At 52.3% G+C, this 19,863-nt stretch overlaps 2 protein-coding genes across 2 annotated transcripts in view; one reads left to right on the forward strand and one right to left on the reverse strand.

The window, feature by feature from the left end:
* mrps7 (mitochondrial ribosomal protein S7) overlaps positions 1 to 19,863 on the reverse strand; it is a 1,172,241-nt gene that overhangs the window by 611,602 nt on the left and 540,776 nt on the right. The window lies entirely within an intron of this gene.
* Positions 1 to 19,863, forward strand: part of LOC147102563 (Na(+)/H(+) exchange regulatory cofactor NHE-RF1-like) — a 156,770-nt gene that overhangs the window by 97,697 nt on the left and 39,210 nt on the right. Inside the window, exons 2-3 of the mRNA XM_085963214.1 lie at positions 12,180 to 12,359; positions 16,132 to 16,285. Of these exons, the coding sequence (XP_085819340.1) occupies positions 12,180 to 12,359; positions 16,132 to 16,285 (334 nt within the window). The remainder of the gene's footprint in view (positions 1 to 12,179; positions 12,360 to 16,131; positions 16,286 to 19,863) is intronic.

Consider the following 19,863-nt stretch of genomic DNA (forward strand, 5'->3'; position numbering starts at 1 on the left):
TTGAAAGGAAAAAATGTACAGGGCTGTGGGGAAAGGGCAGGGGGAGTGGGACTAATCAGCGAGCTCTTTCAAAGAGCCGGCACAGGCACATTGGGCCGAATGGCCTCCTTCTGTGCTGTAAGATTCTATGATATTAAAAAAAAAGGAAATTGTGTATGAATGCAAGTCTTTCTTTGGTATTGCGAGCTGTCACTTTCCCTGGTGTGGTTGAGCAGGGTTTCCTAAAGTAATTGGTCTCTGAGGTTCTGCTTCGACTTTGCCCCTTCAACAACTCGCGGTTACTTGGTACCGGCACAGGCACGCGTTTCTGAAATGTGCAGGTTGTGCCAGAATGTCACTGTGACCGCTGTACCTCAGGGCTGCTAGGCCTGACTACCCTTTGGAAGGTTCAGTCCTAATCCTTGTTAAACCAGCCAAGACCTTCCCTTTGTAAAAAGCCAGGTGTGTGCCTTATTTTAACTTCAGAAGAAAGCCTGGAACCTGCATTGTGCCCCAGCTCTGGTGCCCACACTTGACAACTGCTGGCAGGCACATCCTGAGAGCCTGCGGGAGGCATCACGTCAGTCGCCTGCTGAGATCCCCCTGAACTGGCCCCATGTTTAACATGCAGAACATTCTTGGATCTTTGGTTAGCAGTTCAACCTGTCAATAGCACTGAAGGGAAAAACACAAACTCGATGCATCATGCCTGCTCCAAGGAGACCAGGCCTCTCTGGGGCTGGGGCTTGTCTCGTGCGATACCTACCGGTTGCGATGGTGCCACGCAACAGGAATTGTGTTGAATTCAGTCACTCCCCACGCGGCTGGGGTGACTGTTGATCACCTGAGCTCTACTGTAGTTCTCTCACACAGGCCAGCAAGGCTGCATTCATCTTCCTTTCAAACTCCACCTCATGTCACTCGTGGGTTTGGGGGTGTGGGAGGGGTTTGGGTGTGTGTGGGGGGGTGTGGGAGGGGTTTGGGTGTGTGCGGGGTGTGGGAGGGGTTTGGGTGGGTGGGGGGGTGTGGGTGGGTGGGGGTGTGTGGGTGGGTGTGGGAGGGGTTTGGGTGGGGGGGTGTGGGAGGGGTTTGGGTGGGTGGGTGTGGGAGGGGTTTGGGTGGGTGGGGGGGTGTGGGAGGGGTTTGGGTGGGTGGGGGGGTGTGGGAGGGGTTTGGGTGGGTGTGGGAGGGGTTTGGGTGGGTGGGGGGGTGTGGGAGGGGTTTGGGTGGGTGGGGGGGGTGTGGGAGGGGTTTGGGTGGGTGTGGGAGGGGTTTGAGTGGGGGGGGTGTGGGAGGGGTTTGGGGGGGTGTGGGACGGGGGGGGTGTGGGAGGGGGGGCTGTGGGTGGGGGGTTTTGGGGTGTGGGGGAGGGGGGTTGGGGTGGGTGGGGTGTGGGTGGGGGAGTGGGGGTGGGGGAGGGGTTTGGGTGGTTGGGGTGGGAAGGGTGCGTGTGGAGTTGGGTTTGTGTGTCGGAGGGGTTTGGGGGTGTGCGCGGGTGGGGTGGGGTTGGGTTTGTGTGTTGGAGGGGTTTGGGGGTGTGCGCGGGTGGGGTGGGGTTGGGTTTGTGTGTCGGAGGGGTTTGGGGGTGTGCGCGGGTGGGGTGGGGTTGGGTTTGTGTGTTGGAGGGGTTTGGGGGTGTGGGGTGGGGTGGGGTTGGGTTTGTGTGTCGGAGGGGTTTGGGGGTGTGCGCGGGTGGGGTGGGGTTGGGTTTGTGTGTTGGAGGGGTTTGGGGGTGTGCGCGGGTGGGGTGGGGTTGGGTTTGTGTGTTGGAGGGGTTTGGGGGTGTGCGCGGGTGGGGTGGGGTTGGGTTTGTGTGTCGGAGGGGTTTGGGGGTGTGGGGTGGGGTGGGGTTGGGTTTGTGTGTCGGAGGGGTTTGGGGGTGTGTGGGGTGGGGTTGGGTTTGTGTGTCGGAGGGGTTTGGGGGTGTGTGGGGTGAGGTTGGGTTTGTGTGTCGGAGGGGTTTGGGGGTGTGTGGGGTGAGGTTGGGTTTGTGTGTCGGAGGGGTTTGGGGGTGTGTGGGGTGAGGTTGGGTTTGTGTGTCGGAGGGGTTTGGGGGTGTGTGGGGTGAGGTTGGGTTTGTGTGTCGGAGGGGTTTGGGGGTGTGTGGGGTTGGGTTTGTGTGTCGGAGGGGTTTGGGGGTGTGTGGGGTGGGGTGGGGTTGGGTTTGTGTGTCGGAGGGGTTTGGGGGTGTGCGCGGGTGGGGTGGGGTTGGGTTTGTGTGTTGGAGGGGTTTGGGGGTGTGCGCGGGTGGGGTGGGGTTGGGTTTGTGTGTCGGAGGGGTTTGGGGGTGTGTGGGGTGAGGTTGGGTTTGTGTGTCGGAGGGGTTTGGGGGTGTGTGGGGTGAGGTTGGGTTTGTGTGTCGGAGGGGTTTGGGGGTGTGTGGGGTGAGGTTGGGTTTGTGTGTCGGAGGGGTTTGGGGGTGTGTGGGGTTGGGTTTGTGTGTCGGAGGGGTTTGGGGGGGTGTGGGGTGGGGTGGGGTTGGGTTTGTGTGTCGGAGGGGTTTGGGGGTGTGGGGTGGGGTTGGGTTTGTGTGTCGGAGGGGTTTGGGGGTGTGCGCGGGTGGGGTGGGGTTGGGTTTGTGTGTCGGAGGGGTTTGGGGGTGTGGGGTGGGTTGGGTTTGTGTGTCGGAGGGGTTTGGGGGTGTGTGGGGTGAGGTTGGGTTTGTGTGACGGAGGGGTTTGGGGGTGTGGGGTGGGGTTGGGTTTGTGTGTCGGAGGGGTTTGGGGGTGTGTGGGGTGGGGTTGGGTTTGTGTGACGGAGGGGTTTGGGGGTGTGTGGGGTGGGGTGGGGTTGGGTTTGTGTGTCGGAGGGGTTTGGGGGTGTGGGGTGGGGTTGGGTTTGTGTGTCGGAGGGGTTTGGGGGTGTGTGGGGTTGGGTTTGTGTGTCGGAGGGGTTTGGGGGTGTGGGGTGAGGTTGGGTTTGTGTGACGGAGGGGTTTGGGGGTGTGTGGGGTGGGGTTGGGTTTGTGTGTCGGAGGGGTTTGGGGGTGTGTGGGGTGGGGTTGGGTTTGTGTGACGGAGGGGTTTGGGGGTGTGTGGGGTGGGGTTGGGTTTGTGTGTCGGAGGGGTTTGGGGGTGTGTGGGGTGGGGTTGGGTTTGTGTGTCGGAGGGGTGTGGGGTGGGGTGGGGTTGGGTTTGTGTGTCGGAGGGGTTTGGGGGTGTGTGGGGTGAGGTTGGGTTTGTGTGTCGGAGGGGTTTGGGGGTGTGTGGGGTGAGGTTGGGTTTGTGTGTCGGAGGGGTTTGGGGGTGTGTGGGGTGAGGTTGGGTTTGTGTGTCGGAGGGGTTTGGGGGTGTGTGGGGTGAGGTTGGGTTTGTGTGTCGGAGGGGTTTGGGGGTGTGTGCGGGTGGGGTTGGGTTTGTGTGTCGGAGGGCTTTGGGGGTGTGTGGGGTTTAGTTTTTTTTTAACGTTCTCGGGATGTGGGTGTCGCTGACGAGGCCAGCATTTATTGCCCATCCCTAATTTCCCTCGAGAAGGTGGTGGTGAGCCGCCTTCTTGAACCGCTGCAGTCCGTGTGGTGAAAGTACTCCCACAGTGCTGTTAGGGAGGGAGTTCCAGGATTTTGACCCAGTAACGTTGAAGGAATGGCGATATACCTCTAAGTCAGGATAGTGTGTGACTTGGAGGGGAACTTGGAGGTGATGGTGTTCCCATGCGCCTGCTGCCCCTGTCCTTCTAGGCGGTAGAGGTCGTGGGCTTGGGAGGTGCTGCCAAAGAAGCCTTGGTGAGTTGCTGCAGTGCATCTTGTAGATGGTACACACTGCAGCCACAGTACGCCGGTGGTGGAGGGAGTGGATGTTTAAGGTGGTGGATGGGGTGCCAGTCAAGCGGGCTGCTTTGTCCTGTATGGTGTCGAGCTTCTCAAGTGTTGTTGGAGCTGCATTCATCCAGGCAAGTGGAGTATTCCATCACACTCCTTACTTGTGCCTTGTAGATGGTGGAAAGGCTTTGGGGAGTCAGGAGGTGAGACTCGCCACAGAATATCCAGCCTCTGACCTGCTCTTGTTGCTACAGTATTTGTGGCTGGTCCAGTTAAGTTTCTGGTCAATGCTGACCCCAGGATGTGGGGGATTCAGCGATGGTAATGCTGTTGAATGTTAAGGGGCGGTGGTTAGACTCTCGCTTGTTGGAGATAGTCATTGTCTGGCACTTGTGTGGCGCAAATGTTACCTGCCACTTATCAGCCCAAGCCTGAATGTCGTCCAGGTCTTGCTGCATGCGGGCATGGACTGCTTCATTATCTGAGGAGTTGCAAATGGCACTGAACACTGTGCAGTCATCAGCGAACATCCCCACTCCTGACCTTATGATGGAGGGAAGGTCATTGATGAAGCAGCTGATGATTGTTGGGCCTAGGACACTGCCCTGAGGAACTCCTGCAGTGATGACGTGGGGCTGAGATGATTGATCTCCAACAACCATAGCCATCTTCCTTTGTGCTAGGTATGACTCCAGTCAGTGGAGAGTTTTCCCCCTGATTTCCATTGACTTCAATTTTACGAGGGCTCCTTGATGCCACACTTGGTCAAATGCTGCCTTGATGTCAGTGGGCAGTCACTCTTACCTCACCTCTGGAATTTTAGCTCTTGTCCATGTTTGGACCAAGGCTGTAATGAGGTCTGGAGCCGAGTGGTCCTGGTGGAACCCAAAGTGAGCATCGGTGAGAAGGTTGTTGGTGAGTAAGTGCCACTTGATAGCACTGTAAACGACGCCTTCCTTCACTTTGCTGATGATTGAGAGTTGACTGATGGGTGATAATTGGCCAGATTGGATTTGTCCTGCTTTTTGTGGACAGGACATACCTGGGCAGTTTTCCACATTGTCGGATAGATGCCAGTGTTGTAGCTGTACTGGAGCAGCTTGGCTAGAGGCGCGGCTAGCTCTGGAGCACAAGTCTTCAGCATGACAGCCGGGATGTTGTCGGGGCCCATAGCCTTTGCTGTATCCAGTGCGCTCAGCCGTTTCTTGATATCACGTGGAGTGGAGTGAATCGAATTGGCTGAAGACTGGCTTCTGTGATGGTGGGGACCTCAGAAGGAGGCTGATATGGATCATCCACTCGGCACTTCTGGCTGAAGATGGTTGCGAGCGCTTGACATTGAAGTCCCCCACCCAGAGTACATTCTGTGCCCTTGCTACCCTCAGTGCTTCTTCCAAGTGGTGTCCAAACTCATGTCCTATGAGGAGTTTAGAAGAATGAGAGGTGATCTCATTGAAACATACAAAATTCTTAAAGGGTAGAATGTTTCTCCTGGCTGGGGCGTCTAGAACCAGTGGTCGCAATCTTAGAATAAGGGGTCAGCCATTTAGGCCTGAGATGAGAAATATTTTCACTGAGGGTGATGAATCTTTGGAATTCTCTACCTCAGAGGGCTGTGGAGGCTCAGTCATTGAGTATATTCAAGGCAGAGATCGATAGATTTTTGAATATTAAGGGAATCAAGGGATAGTGCAGATGAGGTAGAAGATCAGCCATGATCTTATTGAATGGCGGAGCAGGCTCAAGGGGCCAAATGGCCTACTCCTGCTCCTATTTCTTATGTTACGGTGATTCATCAGCTGAGGGAGGGTGGTAGGTGGTAATCAGGAGGTTTCCTTGTCCAGGCTTGAGCTGAGTGTTCAAGGGGTCTGGAGTCCTAGGTCCACTCCCCCTCGACTGTATACCACTGTGCCTCTGGTGGATCTGTCTTGCCGGTGAGACAGGACATACCAAGGGATGGGGGTGGACGAGTCTGGGACATTGGCTGAAAGGTATGATTCTGTGAGTATGACTGTCGCTTGCTGAGGCCATTTCAGAGTCAACCACATTGCTGTGGGTCTGCAGTCGCATGTAGGCCAGACCAGGTAAGGACGGCAGACTTCCTTCCCTAAAGGACATTAGTGAACCAGATAGCTTTTTATTGCCCATTTATTTAATTAACTGAATTTAAATTCCCCAGCTGCCATGGTGGGATTTGAACTTGCGTCTCTGGATCATTAGTCCAGGCCTCGGGATTACTAACCCAGTGACATTACCACTATGCTACCATTCCCTTTCCTGCTATAACTCTTCCTGTTACATGGAAGTCTAACATTTTACTTTTGCGCGCATGTGTGTGTTTTCCTGGTTACTGGACCTTAGTGCAAATAAGGAGCTGTACCGTCAGCCAGTTACTGGATGGTAACTGAACTGCACGTGTTGAAGCAGCCCAGCTCTCGGGGCAGAGTAGACAATGTCTCCCTTCTATCCTTGTGTATTTATTTTTTAAGATTAGTAATTGCACTAATGTGAGTACAGGGTGTGCTGGGACCAGAAATACCCAACCATCTTGTAAACGTGGAAGTATTCTGTTTTGGAATGGTGTCTTTCCGTGAAGTGGGTTAAATTCCCTGATTGTGTGAAATCTCTGGGGCGGAGGCTGGGTCGAGGACACTGAACCAGCACGTCCACTTGCTGTGTTCCGACATGGCCAAGCGTGCTTCCTAGTTGGAGCCAATCTGATAAACTATAGCTTTGGCAGCCACTGCCCCTCCCTCTGAGCGACCGAGGAACCTAAACATCTTAATTTGCTTCCTGCAGTTGTGCCGCTGTTTTAACTGGGAGCAGAACCTGTGTTATTTTCCAAGAGGGAATTTTGTTAAAACGATAAGATGCCTTGAAAAGGTTTCACTGGGTTTGAAGGGATCTCTCTGAGCTTGCTGGTTAAGTGGAGTTGGGCGGAATGAGTCACAGTGTTTTGAATGCTACTGATGGTCAAACAAACCATTGCGATTGGCAGTGGCTTATCGCTCTTGTTCCTTATCGTCGATATAATGAGTCCAGATTATCAACTGTTTAGTTGAGCATGAAGTAGCCCACAGCCAATCCCGTCTTGACCAATACCTGCCCTTTCCAGTAGGGCGGGGGGGGATCATTGGATGGTTAGAATTGGAAACCCTGGTCGACTCTCATCCCTTGGAGATGCTGAACCCAGTGTAACTAACTCGGTTAATCTCTGCTAACAGCGATCTGGAATGCATTGTGTGAAAGCAGATTCAATAGTAACTTTCAAAAGGCAATTGGATAAACACTAGAAAAAGAACATGTTTGCAGGGCAATGGGGCAAGAGCACAGTGGGACTAATTGGACAGCGCTTTCAAAAAACCCGGCACAGGCACAATGGGCCGAATGGCCCCCTTCTGGGCTGTAAGATTCTATGATTCTAACTCCGTCTTGCTCACTAGACCATCAGAGACCGTCTGTCACCATTAAGAACACGGTGCAAGTGTGTCCCTCCTCTGTCCCTCCTGCCAATGCATATCCACGGATACACCGTTTAAGACCAGTTAGCTACGACAACAGTTTATATCGGGAATGTTACGAGTGATGCTTGTTACATATAACATTCCCCGTCATTAACTCTTCTGCAGTTACTAACTGGTCCTCAACACCAGCCAGCGACGTGGAAGCTGGAATAGTGTCTGCTTATTCAGCTAATACTTGGGGCTTGCCCTGCGGAGTCCCAGGCTATGATTCCTGTCGGACTATGTCTCTCTGGCTGCGATGGTAGTTGCCAGGGAGAAGAAAAGGGCTGAAACACCCGGCCTCCGCCCCGTGTCCCAAACAGAGTTGACTGAAGAATTCTGCACTGATTTTCAAAGCATCTTAAATCGTCTTTCCATTTTTGCAGTGCTGCTTTTGCTCTTCCACCTCCTGCCTGGGTCCTGGCCTCAGGTCCAAGTCTGGCACTCTGCCTTGTAGCTTGGGCCTGAACACCCGTGGTGCAGAGTTTCACAACTCTGGTTAGAGGGCAGCTGAAAGCAGAGAAAGTCGGTGATTTTCTGGCTCTTTCACCAAACTGTACAATGTATTTCTGTAGAGTTGTCGGTTTGGGCAGCAGGCTGATGATGTAAGTACTTTCGGCCTTCTATCCCTTGCTCAGCTGAAGGTGTTTTATAAAAGTGAAGCCTCTGCTGGGTGGGGTCTTTGAGGGCCTTGACCATCAGTTCTATACTCCACTAGGTGGGGTCATTGAGGGCCTTGACCATCAGTTCTATACTCCACTAGGTGGGGTCATTGAGGGCCTTGACCATCAGTTCTATACTCCGCTGGGTGGGGTCTTTGAGGGCCTTGACCATCAGTTCCATACTCCGCTAGGTGGGGTCTTTGAGGGCCCTGACCATCAGTTCTAGCCCCCTGAGCCTGGCGGCTCACTCACACGTTGCGAGTGCTCACTGTGGTCCTGAACTACACGGCCCAACAGGTCAAAGTTCTGATTGGTCATGTGTTGGGGCAGAGATGCCAGGACCATTGTTCACCTCCAGATGCACAATTAGGGAGGGGGAAAATTGGCCACTGTCTGTCCATCAGATCGGGGGAAGTGAAGAGAGAGTGTACATATATGGGCATCCGCAGGGTACAGGATGATGGATAGTGGATGGCCCCCTCCAGCTGCCATCATGCTCACGTGAAGGGTGACCATTTGGGTGAGGTAGTAGAAGGCAGCTGGTGCCTGTGGAACCTGTACCCCACGTACTGTCACCACCTTTGGGACAGGAATAGGGAGCTGGGGCACACGGAATGAACTGTTCCAGGAATGTATTGACATCAATGTGCGTGTTTGCCCTTGATTGTAGAATCTTGCAGATGATGCCCTGGAGCAGATGGTCTGTAGCTTGAGCTGTGTGCTGCCTCTAGTTAACACGCCTTAACCAGGTTTACTATTAATGGTCCATTTATATTCATCAATCCACAGCTGGATTAAGAATTCCTGCGGTTTTGGGCACCAAGAACATTTGGGGACCCTCCATACCCTACCCCTTGATCTATCTATTAAAATGCAACGTGTAGTGAAATGTATGAAGAAATCAACCTGCGAATGTTTACATACTGCATTGATGCGACAAAGTTGTATCACAATGTACTACTCTTGTACAATAAAGGCCGAATGCAGATGTACAACACATATTTGGCTGGGTGTTTAGAATATCCTGGGTGTGCTCAGGTTGAGGAAGTGGTGAGGAATCAACCACCGTTCTCACTTCTCGAGATGTCCCACAGGTTTATAAATCCGTGGCACCTGTTTAAAGACAGTGTACAGACCCAGAACGAGCTGGGGGTCCTGAGTCGAGCAGCGTTTGTTGTGTGAACTATTGTGCTGCTCGGTGACACCAGTCAAAGACCTTGGTCAGCTCACTGGTGTACGAGTGACCCACCAGTGTCCACTCGTCACTTCTCCTTTCTAATTACTTCTAGGCAATCCTGTCCAGTTCTTGATTGAACTTGGTGTGGGAGGAGGGAGACACCCCGTGTTCGTACATTTCTGCAAGTGTCCTAAGCTACGGTGAGGTATTTTTGACAGCTTCTGTCCTGGGGCTTTCTCTAGTTGGATGAGAGCCCAATGGGCTGGTTTCTGTCTACTGCTGTAACTTACATTAACAGAGAATCCAGCCTGTGGGAAATGCTCCCATCTCGGGCACCCAGTATCAACATCAAACCTCTCTGAGCAGGTACAGCACGGGTAAGATTGAGAGTAGAGCTCCCTCTACACTGTCCCGTCAAACATTCCCAGGGCAGGTACAACACGGGTTAGATACAGAGTAAAGCTCCCTCTACACTGTCCCATCAAACACTCCCAGGGCAGGTACAGCACGGGTTAGATACAGAGTAAAGCTCCCTCTACACTGTCCCATCAAACACTCCCAGGGCAGGTACAGCACGGGTTAGATACAGAGTAAAGCTCCCTCTACACTGTCCCATCAAACACTCCCAGGGCAGGTACAGCACGGGTTAGATACAGAGTAAAGCTCCCTCTACACTGTCCCATCAAACACTCCCAGGGCAGGTACAGCACGGGTTAGATAGAGTAAAGCTCCCTCTACACTGTCCCATCAAACACTCCCAGGGCAGGTACTTGACTCTAGCTCTGTGTTGCTGCGTGGTGAACCTGGCGTCCATTCCTAAGGGTGCCTGGGGTGATGGGGAATGTGCTAGAGGTCCTCGAATCTCTATTCTCACTAACGTGGAGCGGTTGGGGCTCACTGTATTGAACTGGAACAAGGCAAATTGATGGGAGTTGCATGTTGGAAGTTGATGTGCAGATTGTTCCCCACAGGCTGCAGACCGCCGCCTGCTCCTGGGGTGCTCAGAGCACAATGCCAGCTGACCAGATAGATGAGTAAAAGGGAAGAGAGCTGGAAAATGAGATTAGTGCAGTTTTCATGGAGCTCATAGACTGTGCTGTAATTTCTATCATTCGATATAAAATGTGTCAGCTGTAGCTCAGTGGATCACTGGTGTCTGAGTCAGAAGGTCGTAGGTTCAAGCCCCACTCCAGAGACTCGAGCGCATAATCCAGGCTGACACTAGTGCAGTGCTGAGGGAGTGCTGCACTGTCGGAGGGGCAGTACTGAGGGAGTGCTGCACTGTCGGAAGGGCAGTACTGAGGGAGTGCTGCACTGTCGGAGGGGCAGTACTGAGGGAGCGCTGCACTGTCGGAGCGGCAGTACTGAGGGAGTGCCGCACTGTCGGAGCGGCAGTACTGAGGGAGTGCCGCACTGTCGGAGCGGCAGTACTGAGGGAGTGCCGTACTGTCGGAGCGGCAGTACTGAGGGAGCGCTGCACTGTCGGAGCGGCAGTACTGAGGGAGCGCCGCACTGTCGGAGGGGCAGTACTGAGGGAGCGCCGTACTGTCGGAGGGGCAGTACTGAAGGAGCGCTGCACTGTCGGAGGGGCAGTACTGAGGGAGTGCTGCACTGTCGGAGCGGCAGTACTGAGGGAGTGCTGCACTGTCGGAGGGGCAGTACTGAGGGAGCGCCGCACTGTCGGAGGGGCAGTACTGAGGGAGTGCCGCACTGTCGGAGGGGCAGTACTGAGGGAGTGCCGCACTGTCGGAGGGGCAGTACTGAGGGAGCGCTGCACTGTCGGAGGGGCAGTACTGAGGGAGTGCCGCACTGTCGGAGGGGCAGTACTGAGAGAGCGCTGCACTGTCGGAGGGACAGTACTGAGGGAGAGCCGCACTGTCGGAGGGGCAGTACTGAGGGAGTGCCGCATTGTCAGAGGTCAGGAGTGTGCGCCAGAGATGACGGGCATCACTCAATCCCAGCATATGCCGACTTTGCCTTTGCTTTGCTATCTTGAAAATTGTCACTGTACAGCTGTCTCTGCTTTGCAATCGGTTCACCTTGTGGGCCTTGAGCAGCTGTCGGTGATGTGAGCAATGTGGGCTCCCTCCTACTGAACCTGCCTGATAGAGTCTGACCGAATGTGAGACGTTTTCATGGAGCTCATAGACTGAGGGTCTCCTATCAACATAGAAGCAGGAGGAGGCCATTCAGCCCCTCGGGCCTGCTCTGCCATTCTATTGGGTCATGGCTGATCAGTACCTCAATTCCAGTTTTGCACCTTAGCTCCATATCCCTTACCCAACAGAGATCTCTAATGAAAACAGAACATGCTGGAAACACTCAGCAGGTCAGGCAGCATCTGTGGAGAGAGAAAGGTCGATGACCTTTCGTCAGAACTGGAAAAAGTTGGAGATGGAACAGTTTTTAAGCAGGGGGAGGGGGAGGGGAGGAAAGAACAAAAGGGAAGGTCTGTGATTGGGTGGAAGGCAGGAGAGATTAACACAACAGGGATGATGGTGCAAAGCAAAAGGAGATGGTAATGGACAAGTTAAACAAAAGATGACTATATGAAGTGTAAATGGCGATGGCAGAATGATCGACAGCTGCCATGTGAGAGGGAAAGATAGGGGCAGAGGTTATGGTCTGAAATTGTTGAACTCGATGTTGAGCCCAGCAGGCTGTAAAGTGCCCAATCGAAAGATGAGGTGCTGTTCCTCGAGCTTACACTGAGCTTCATTGAACAGTGTAAGAGGCCGAGGACAGAGAGATCAGAGCGGGAGTGGAGCGGAGAATTAAAGTGACAGGCGAGCGGAAGCTCGGGGTCACGCTTACGGACTGAACGGAGGTGTTCCGCAAAGCCGGTCACCCAATCTGCGTTTGGTCTCCCCAATGTCGAGGAGACCGCATCGTGAGCAGCGAATACATTATATTAAATTGCAAGAAGTACAAGTAAATCGCTGTTTCACCGGGATGGTGTTTCCTCATGCACTGTTCAGCTGTATAAAAGCACTTGATATTTTGACGGTTTGTGTCTCCTGTTTTGCCTGGTCTGTTGCTGGGTTCTATAGCCTCCATTCCCTGTACCCGGGCTGTAATGAGGTTTCGCGTTGTGATTTCAGGAAGTGTCTGACACCACGAGGGAGTTGCGCCCCCGGCTCTCTCATATGCAGAAAGGCTCCAATGGTTACGGTTTCAACCTCCACAGTGAGAAGGCAAAGACCGGCCAGTACATCCGGGCTGTGGACCCCGACTCACCCGCAGAACGTTCAGGACTGCTGCCTCAGGACCGCATCATCGAGGTACCTCACTCGCACTTGATTAGAAAGCTCAGCTTGTCTGAATCTATTGTGTCCTGTAACATTCAGCATTCAACCCGAACCATTTAAAAGGTGCATTGATTACACAGCCACCCCATAATCTGAGATATTGCAGTGTTGGTCTGTCTCTCGGTCAGTTTGTGTGTGTCCCTCTCTCTCTCTTGTGGTCGGTCAAATGTCAAACACATGGAATGGGAAATATGGACAGGAGGCGGCCATTTGGCCCATCAGACCCACTCTGTGATTTTTGTGTGGCGGCTCTCCCTTTTAATCCCACTCCATATCCCTTGATGCCCATCCTTCCCATCAATCTATTTTCCTTTTATACACTTCAATTATTCGACATCCATAGTTTTCTGGCACAGTGTATTCCAGGTTCTCAATACAGGAAACTTTGTGCTATCCGGAGGTGAACTATCCGGCAATATGGAGCCACCGGCAAAGTTCAGGCGCTGTTTTTTATTCTTTTTGTTTGTTTTCTTTGCTTTATTTGAACATTCAAGCTGTGCAAGGTCTGTAGCTATAGCAACAGCTTTAGCTACAGAGGCTTGCAGCCACACCCGAGTGTTTAGAAGCTGTTGCTAAGCAACAGTGTTTGTTGTCAGATACGGAGATAAGAATCTCCGTATCTTTCAACATTAACTCTGGAGAGTACGGCAGTTTTGAGGGAACAGCAGCAGCTCGGTCCCGTGGGTGCCGGATAGCACAAGGTTTCCTGTTCTCCTTCCCATTGCTTCCCCATTTAACAGGAACTGCTCCCAGTGTCTGGGCCAGTATTCTTCCCTCAGTCCCGGCCTCCGTATTCGCGTGCCTGGAGTGTACTACTGTACCACACACTTTTTATGTTGAGTTACATCTGCCATCAATCCATCCGACTAATCAATTAATCGATGCCTTTTTGCAGTTTTCTGCTCTCCTGCACAGTTTGTTGTACCTTACAGATTAGCATTATCTGGAATTTTGGACATAATCTCTCTGTATAAATTAGAAATGGAAGGGACCAGGTGAGGTGTCGAGCACTAATCACTCCCTGCTGACCTGACGAGGCTCCTTTTATCCCAGCTCTCTCATTTCCCATCCATGCCAAGCGATTCATTCCTTCCAGTTTCAGCTGCCTCTATTTTACTCAGTAGCCTTGTGTGTAAAACCTTCTGAAATGCCTTTTGAAAATGGATTCTGCCAGAGAACTCCCTGTGGTTGGTCAGACACGGCTTACCTTTGACAAAGCCATGTTGACGCTCCCTAATCAGCTTATACTTTTCTCAGTGCTCACTTACTCTGTCCCTAATAAAGGATCCTAGCAACATTTGCACTGCCGATGTTGAACTCGCTGCTCTGTGATTTTTATCTCTTCCTTTCTTTGAATATTAAAATGCAAATTTTGTCAGTACGTGTCAGAGGCAAAAGGGAGATGAGAAAAAATCAAATTCATTGCACAAAGTTGGTCAGACATAGACAGCGTCGACAGACGGTGTTTAATATAGGCGTGTCGTCCATGTTGCTGCAGAATTTGGTCATTGATATGATGCAAAACAGATAAAATCTTTGTATTAATATTGGGGAGTTTTCAGTCTCGAATTTCACTTCCAGTGAGATGTTTGGGGATGCTCTACTACACTTAGAAAAGACAAAAGCTTGCTTTTATATATCACCCTGTCACCTGTCTTGGGATGCTTCAAAGCCATTCAAATCCAGCAAATTACTTGAACTGAATTATGTGGTAAACTTGACGGTCTTTCTTCACATCACAAGATCCCCAAATAATGGGGAGATGACTGACTGACCAGTTAATCTTTCTTTGGCTGAGGAAAGAATATTGGCCCAAACACCAGGAGACCAGGACGCCAAGATTGGTCCCGACTCCAGGATACCCGGACACCAGGAGCAGGCACTTCACGTAGTGCCGAGAGATCTTTAAACACCCTGAGAAGGCAGATGTGGCTTCTGTTTAATGTCCCATCAGAAGGCTGACACACCAGATGATTCCCCACTGGTTCGGACAGGATAGGAGCACTCCCTTGGTACTGCACTGGAGTCTCGGTCTAAATTATGTGCTTGAGTCCTGGAGTGTAGCTCAAATCCACGACCTTCCTTAGAGCGTGTTAGCAAATTGTGCAGCGTGCGTCAAAATGTTAATGTATCTCTGCAAATGTAACATTTACTTACATCAGTAGGGCTGAGAGAATATTTCCTTTCACACAGCAGCACTTGCATACCTGCATTTCAGGATGCTTTCAATGATATGAACTCTGGGGGATCTGCTCCTGATTCTGCCTCCGAGAGTCTTTTGCCAGCTGCCAGATTAAACAGCCGCAATGCATTGCTGCGGGGGGTGGGCTGCTGGGAAACGCACCAATTTCTACCCTTCAGTGTCTCGTATGTCTTTGATTTCTCATTGTGCCTCCTTGTCACTCTTTTATGTCACTTCTACCATTTAACCACCTCCTGTTCTCCACTGAAACACTCTACCTCTGTTTTCCCGCTCCTTCCCCTCGTGCTGTTCACTGATAATATCTGCCAGTCCGCACTCTCGAAGCTCAGACTTGCCCGTTTTCTCCACAGATGCTGCCTGACCGGCTGAGTGTTTCCAGCTGTTTCTGTTTTTGTTTGTTTCATGGAGCCTCTGTGTCTGAAGTGATGTTTACTGATGGTGTGAGCTGTGGCAGTGTAATGCTGCAGTGTGTTTATGTGCTGCTTGTCCTGGAACACTGTCACTTCCTCTTGGCTACATCACTCGGTATTTTCTGTGGGTGACACACTCGACCAGAAACACACTGGCACTCACTGCAGTACGGTGACAGCTAGATTCAGACAGCAACTCACTGGGGCCACACTGGAGCGGTGGGGCATGATGAGGGCTTTCGATAGGCACTAGGACACTGTCACTGCTTTAAAGCGTGTCAACATCCGCCTAGTCGAATGTTTTTAATTAATCTCCAATTGATCCCATCACCAGTGACAGACCTGTACCCACCAGTACTGTACCCCAGTGTTATACACTGACTGACCTGTACCCACCAGTACTGTACCCGTGTTATACAGCAACAGACCTGTACCCACCAGTACTGTACCCCAGTGTTATACAGCGACAGACCTGTACCCACCAGTACTGTACCCCAGTGTTATACAGTGACAGACCTGTACCCACCAGTACTGTACCCCAGTGTTATACAGCGACAGACCTGTACCCACCAGTACTGTACCCCAGTGTTATACAGTCACAGACCTGTACCCACCAGTACTGTACCCCAGTGTTATACAGCGACAGACCTGTGCCCACCAGTACTGTACCCCAGTGTTACACAGTGACAGACCTGTACCCACCAGTACTGTACCCCAGTGTTAGTGACAGACCTGTACCCACCAGTACTGTACCCCAGTGTTACACAGTGACAGACCTGTGCCCACCAGTACTGTACCCCAGTGTTATACAGCGACAGACCTGTACCCACCAGTACTGTACCCCAGTGTTATACAGTGACAGACCTGTACCCACCAGTACTGTACCCCAGTGTTATACAGTGACAGACCTGTACCCACCAGTACTGTACCCCAGTGTTATACAGTGACAGACCTGTACCCACCAGTACTGTACCCCTGTAATTATCGGTAGTTTCTCCTCTTGTTCCTACATGTCTGTTTCTCTCTCGCTGTCTATCTGTGTGTGTGTCTGTCTATCTGTACCCACCCCCTCCCCCCGGGTCTGGCTCCCTGTTGCTCTTACCCAAGGTTTGACAGACTGCGTATGTTGCAGGTGAATGGCGTGAGTGTCGAGGGGAAGCAGCACTCGGATGTGGTGATGGCCATTAAGACAGGCGGTGCGGAGACCTCGCTGCTGGTCATCGATCCAGAAACAGACGAATTTTTCAAGAAATGCAAGGTTTCCCCGTCAGCTGCCCACGTTACAGGTACTGGGGGGCGGGGTTCAGCGTCCTGTGATGTGCAACCTTCAACTCGCTTTTGGATATTGTGCTCTGTTCGAAACGTCATTTCATTTTATTTCCTTTACTTTTTTAATGATTTGTTTCATTTGGAGGGGTGGGGGGAGGTTTATGATCTATTTTGGTTGTAGCATGCTGGGGGAGGGGTAAGATGACACTAGGGTTGTTCCTGTGCTGGGAGCAGCGTGAGTTTGGGAGTTGAAGCGATTAGCTTTTGGTCAGAGTTGTGGGGGAGTGGGTTATCCTACCTCCCGATAGTCATGACCGTTTGGGTCATTGTCTTTGTAAGTCACTGGGCGGGGGGAGGCGGGGGCGGCTGTCACTGGGCGGGGGCGGCTGTCACTGGGCGGGGAATGGCGGAGGAGGCGGTCACTGGGCGGGGGAATGGCGGAGGAGGCGGTCACTGGGCGGGGGAATGGCGGAGGAGGCGGTCACTGGGAGGGGGAGGCTGTCACTGCTGCTGGTCTGCATTCTCTTCCTCTTGGGGTGCGAATAGAGGAGTTTCGCTGTGTAATGTCCAGGAACGGCCCCCAGACTCATTGATATCTGTTCAGTTCCAGATGGTGTCTCAGTATCCCACAGGTGTGCGAGGAGATGATAGCAGCGAGAGCTGTGCCACTTGGAGTGTTGCGAGCGACACTCCTTCTCCCAGGCACTGGGCCATGTCCTCAGGGATTGGCAGACCTACGATGGTCCTTGCACTCTCCCAGGCTGCTTTCTAGAATGGATGAATGCAGGGACCGGACCAGAATTTGTCTAGGTAGGGATCCAGTAAGGAGGGGCGATATTTGTGGAGCTAGCAGTACATTCAAGATGTGGTCATGTTGCCCCTTGCTTCTTTTGCTGCGTGGGTTGAAGTGGTGCAGGAGGAGGCTTGGCACCTGTCGAGTTGTACCCTGGCAGGGGGCTGTATCTTCAGGAGAACCTGTGGGGTAGGGGTGGAGATTTAACCAGTGTAATAATCATTGATCACACATTCAATGAATTAGGTTTCACAAACACTGAATCACACACGCAAACATCACCTATTAGTGACCCAGCACAGTTGGGATGTTTGATCAGTCTTGCACCTTTGCTATTATTTCACTGCCAGTCTTAGCTGGAAATATTTGCCTTCTGTTCGGCAGAGGTAGGTGAGTTTACATTACAAAGTTCAGTAAATTGGCAAGTGTGTAACACATTGTAGGTCGGTAAATAATCCAAGCTCTTAGTTTCCTGTTCAATACTTTATAAGCGAGCAATTTGAAGTCTCGCAAGCACTGCGCAGTGCCACGTGCTGTGTACAGAGGTGAGGAACATAACTACACACTGGCTTGCATTCAACACCAACAGCCTTGCATGTTTGGGAGGGACTGAGGTGGGGAAATATTTCAAGTGGTTATTGTCTGTGAAATCGGGAGTGTGTGAGGGAGCAGCATCAATCAGCAGTCGTAAATGGATATACCCTGTGTGGTCACTCCATTCTCCACCCCTGTCTTTCTCATGTATTCTCCATTCTATCTGATACCCACCGCATTCACTCTTGAAATATTTATTGCAGTTTTGTCAAGAGGGTGAGCTGAAGAATCTTGAGATGAAATCTTCAGGTTTTTTAATTCAATGGATTAGCGTTTTGTTCTTGGTGGGGTCACACCCTCTGACGTCAGTGGTACCAACTGCTGCAGCACCCTCAATGTAGCATACCAAACCAGAGTTGGGAGAAGTGTTTGGGGAGATGGGCAAAGCCATGGCTGAAGAGAGGCTTTGAGGAGACGGAGGAAAGGCATAGTGAGCAAGGGGTTTCGGGAGGAAACTTCAGGCAGCTGGGACACGACGTCGGGGCACTGAAGTGGGGGAGGAAGCGGGAAAGTGGTGGGTGTTGGAGGGATAGGCGGATGATGAGGATTTGGAATTCCGTGTGCTGGAGACTATGAAAGTTGGTGAGATTGGTGAGCAGTGCTTAGTATTTGATAAGATGTGGGTCGTAGTAATCCAGAGGAGAGAGTTTCTTCTAGGGTGGAGCTCGAGAGAGAGAGACCAGTGAAGAGAAGATTGGAGACACTGAGCTGCTGGGTGGGGGGCGGGAGCAGTCTGAGTTCAGCACCAGTGATGGTGAGGTCGGAATGGAGGCAGGTGATGATAGAGAGATGGAACTAGGAAGTCTTATTGATGAACTGGAAGTTTGAAGCTCTGCTCAGGGCAGCGTGGGGTATTGAGGCTGCACAATATCAGGTAGAAGCTGGAGATGGGGGGTGGGATTGAGGGTTAAGGTACAAGGTTTCTGGTGTGAGCCAGACCAGATAACTTCAGTCCTGCCATTGTTGAGGTGGAAAAAGATGTGACTCATTCAGGGCAGGTGGTCAGACAGCACAGGAATAGTCAGGTGGGAGCGATGGCAGCGGGACAAAGCTGGGTATTGTTCACATGTAAATGGCAGCTTGCTGGTAATGTTGCTGAGGCAATATGTAGATCAGGAATAGATGGGAAGCAAAGTCTGGGCAAGCCTGTGCCGGCTCTTTGAAAGAGCTGTCCATTTAGTCCCACTCCCCTGCCCTTTCCCCATTACTGCTGCTGTTTTTTCCTTTTCAAGTATTTCTCCAATTCCCTTTTGAAAGTTATTATTGAATCTGCTTCCACCGTACTCTTTGGGAGCGCATTCCAGCTCACAACTCGCCGCGCAAAAAAAATTCTCCTCATCTCCCCTCTGGTTCTTTTGCCAATTGTCTTTCTGTGATACTATGTCCGAGCGGTCCCATGGAGAAATGTTAAAGATTGCGGAGCGGACACGAAGGCCCACTGTGCTCAATTACGTAGGATGTTCTTGGATGGTCTCTCGTGGGCAGCACAGAGAGCAGATCGAAGGGATTTGAACAGGGAGCGGTGGGCGCTGGATTGGATGGCAGTGATCTGTTTGAGCAGCTCTGAGAGGACAGAGGGGTGGAGAGCGGGCTTTGTACGGTTTGGGTAGTACAGTGCCCGTGGAGCCGGTGCTATCAGCCATCATGAGGAGAGGTAGCTGAGTGGTCAGGAGCTGGGTAGAGGAGACCAAGAGAGCAGACGTTGGGTTTCCAGGAGTTCTCACTATCTTGCTCAAGACAGGATTTCCTGGCTGCACGCTCCCGGCACAGCGGCGGCAGTGCGGCCCTGGGAGGAGCGGCGAGGCGGCGGTACCAACTCAGCACCGGCAGAATTTTCAAAAAGTGACGTCGGCACAAGGGGAGGGAACTGATTGAGGCCAGTGTCAGGAGCGGAGAGAGTGGCGGTACAAGGGGAGGGAGCTGATTGAGGCCAGTGTCGGGAGCGGAGAGAGCGGCGGTACAAGGGGAGGGAGCTGATTGAGGCCAGTGTCGGGAGCGGAGAGAGCGGCGGTACAAGGGGAGGGAGCTGATTGAGGCCAGTGTCGGGAGCGGAGAGAGTGGCGGTACAAGGGGAGGGAGCTGATTGAGGCCAGTGTCGGGAGCGGAGAGAGTGGCGGTACAAGGGGAGGGAGCTGATTGAGGCCAGTGTCGGGAGCGGAGAGAGCGGCGGTACAAGGGGAGGGAGCTGATTGAGGCCAGTGTCGGGAG

Source organism: Somniosus microcephalus, chromosome 21 (genome assembly GCF_052327205.1).
Source record: "Somniosus microcephalus isolate GS21.2 chromosome 21, FLI_Smic_1.0, whole genome shotgun sequence".
NCBI lineage: Eukaryota > Metazoa > Chordata > Chondrichthyes > Squaliformes > Somniosidae > Somniosus > Somniosus microcephalus.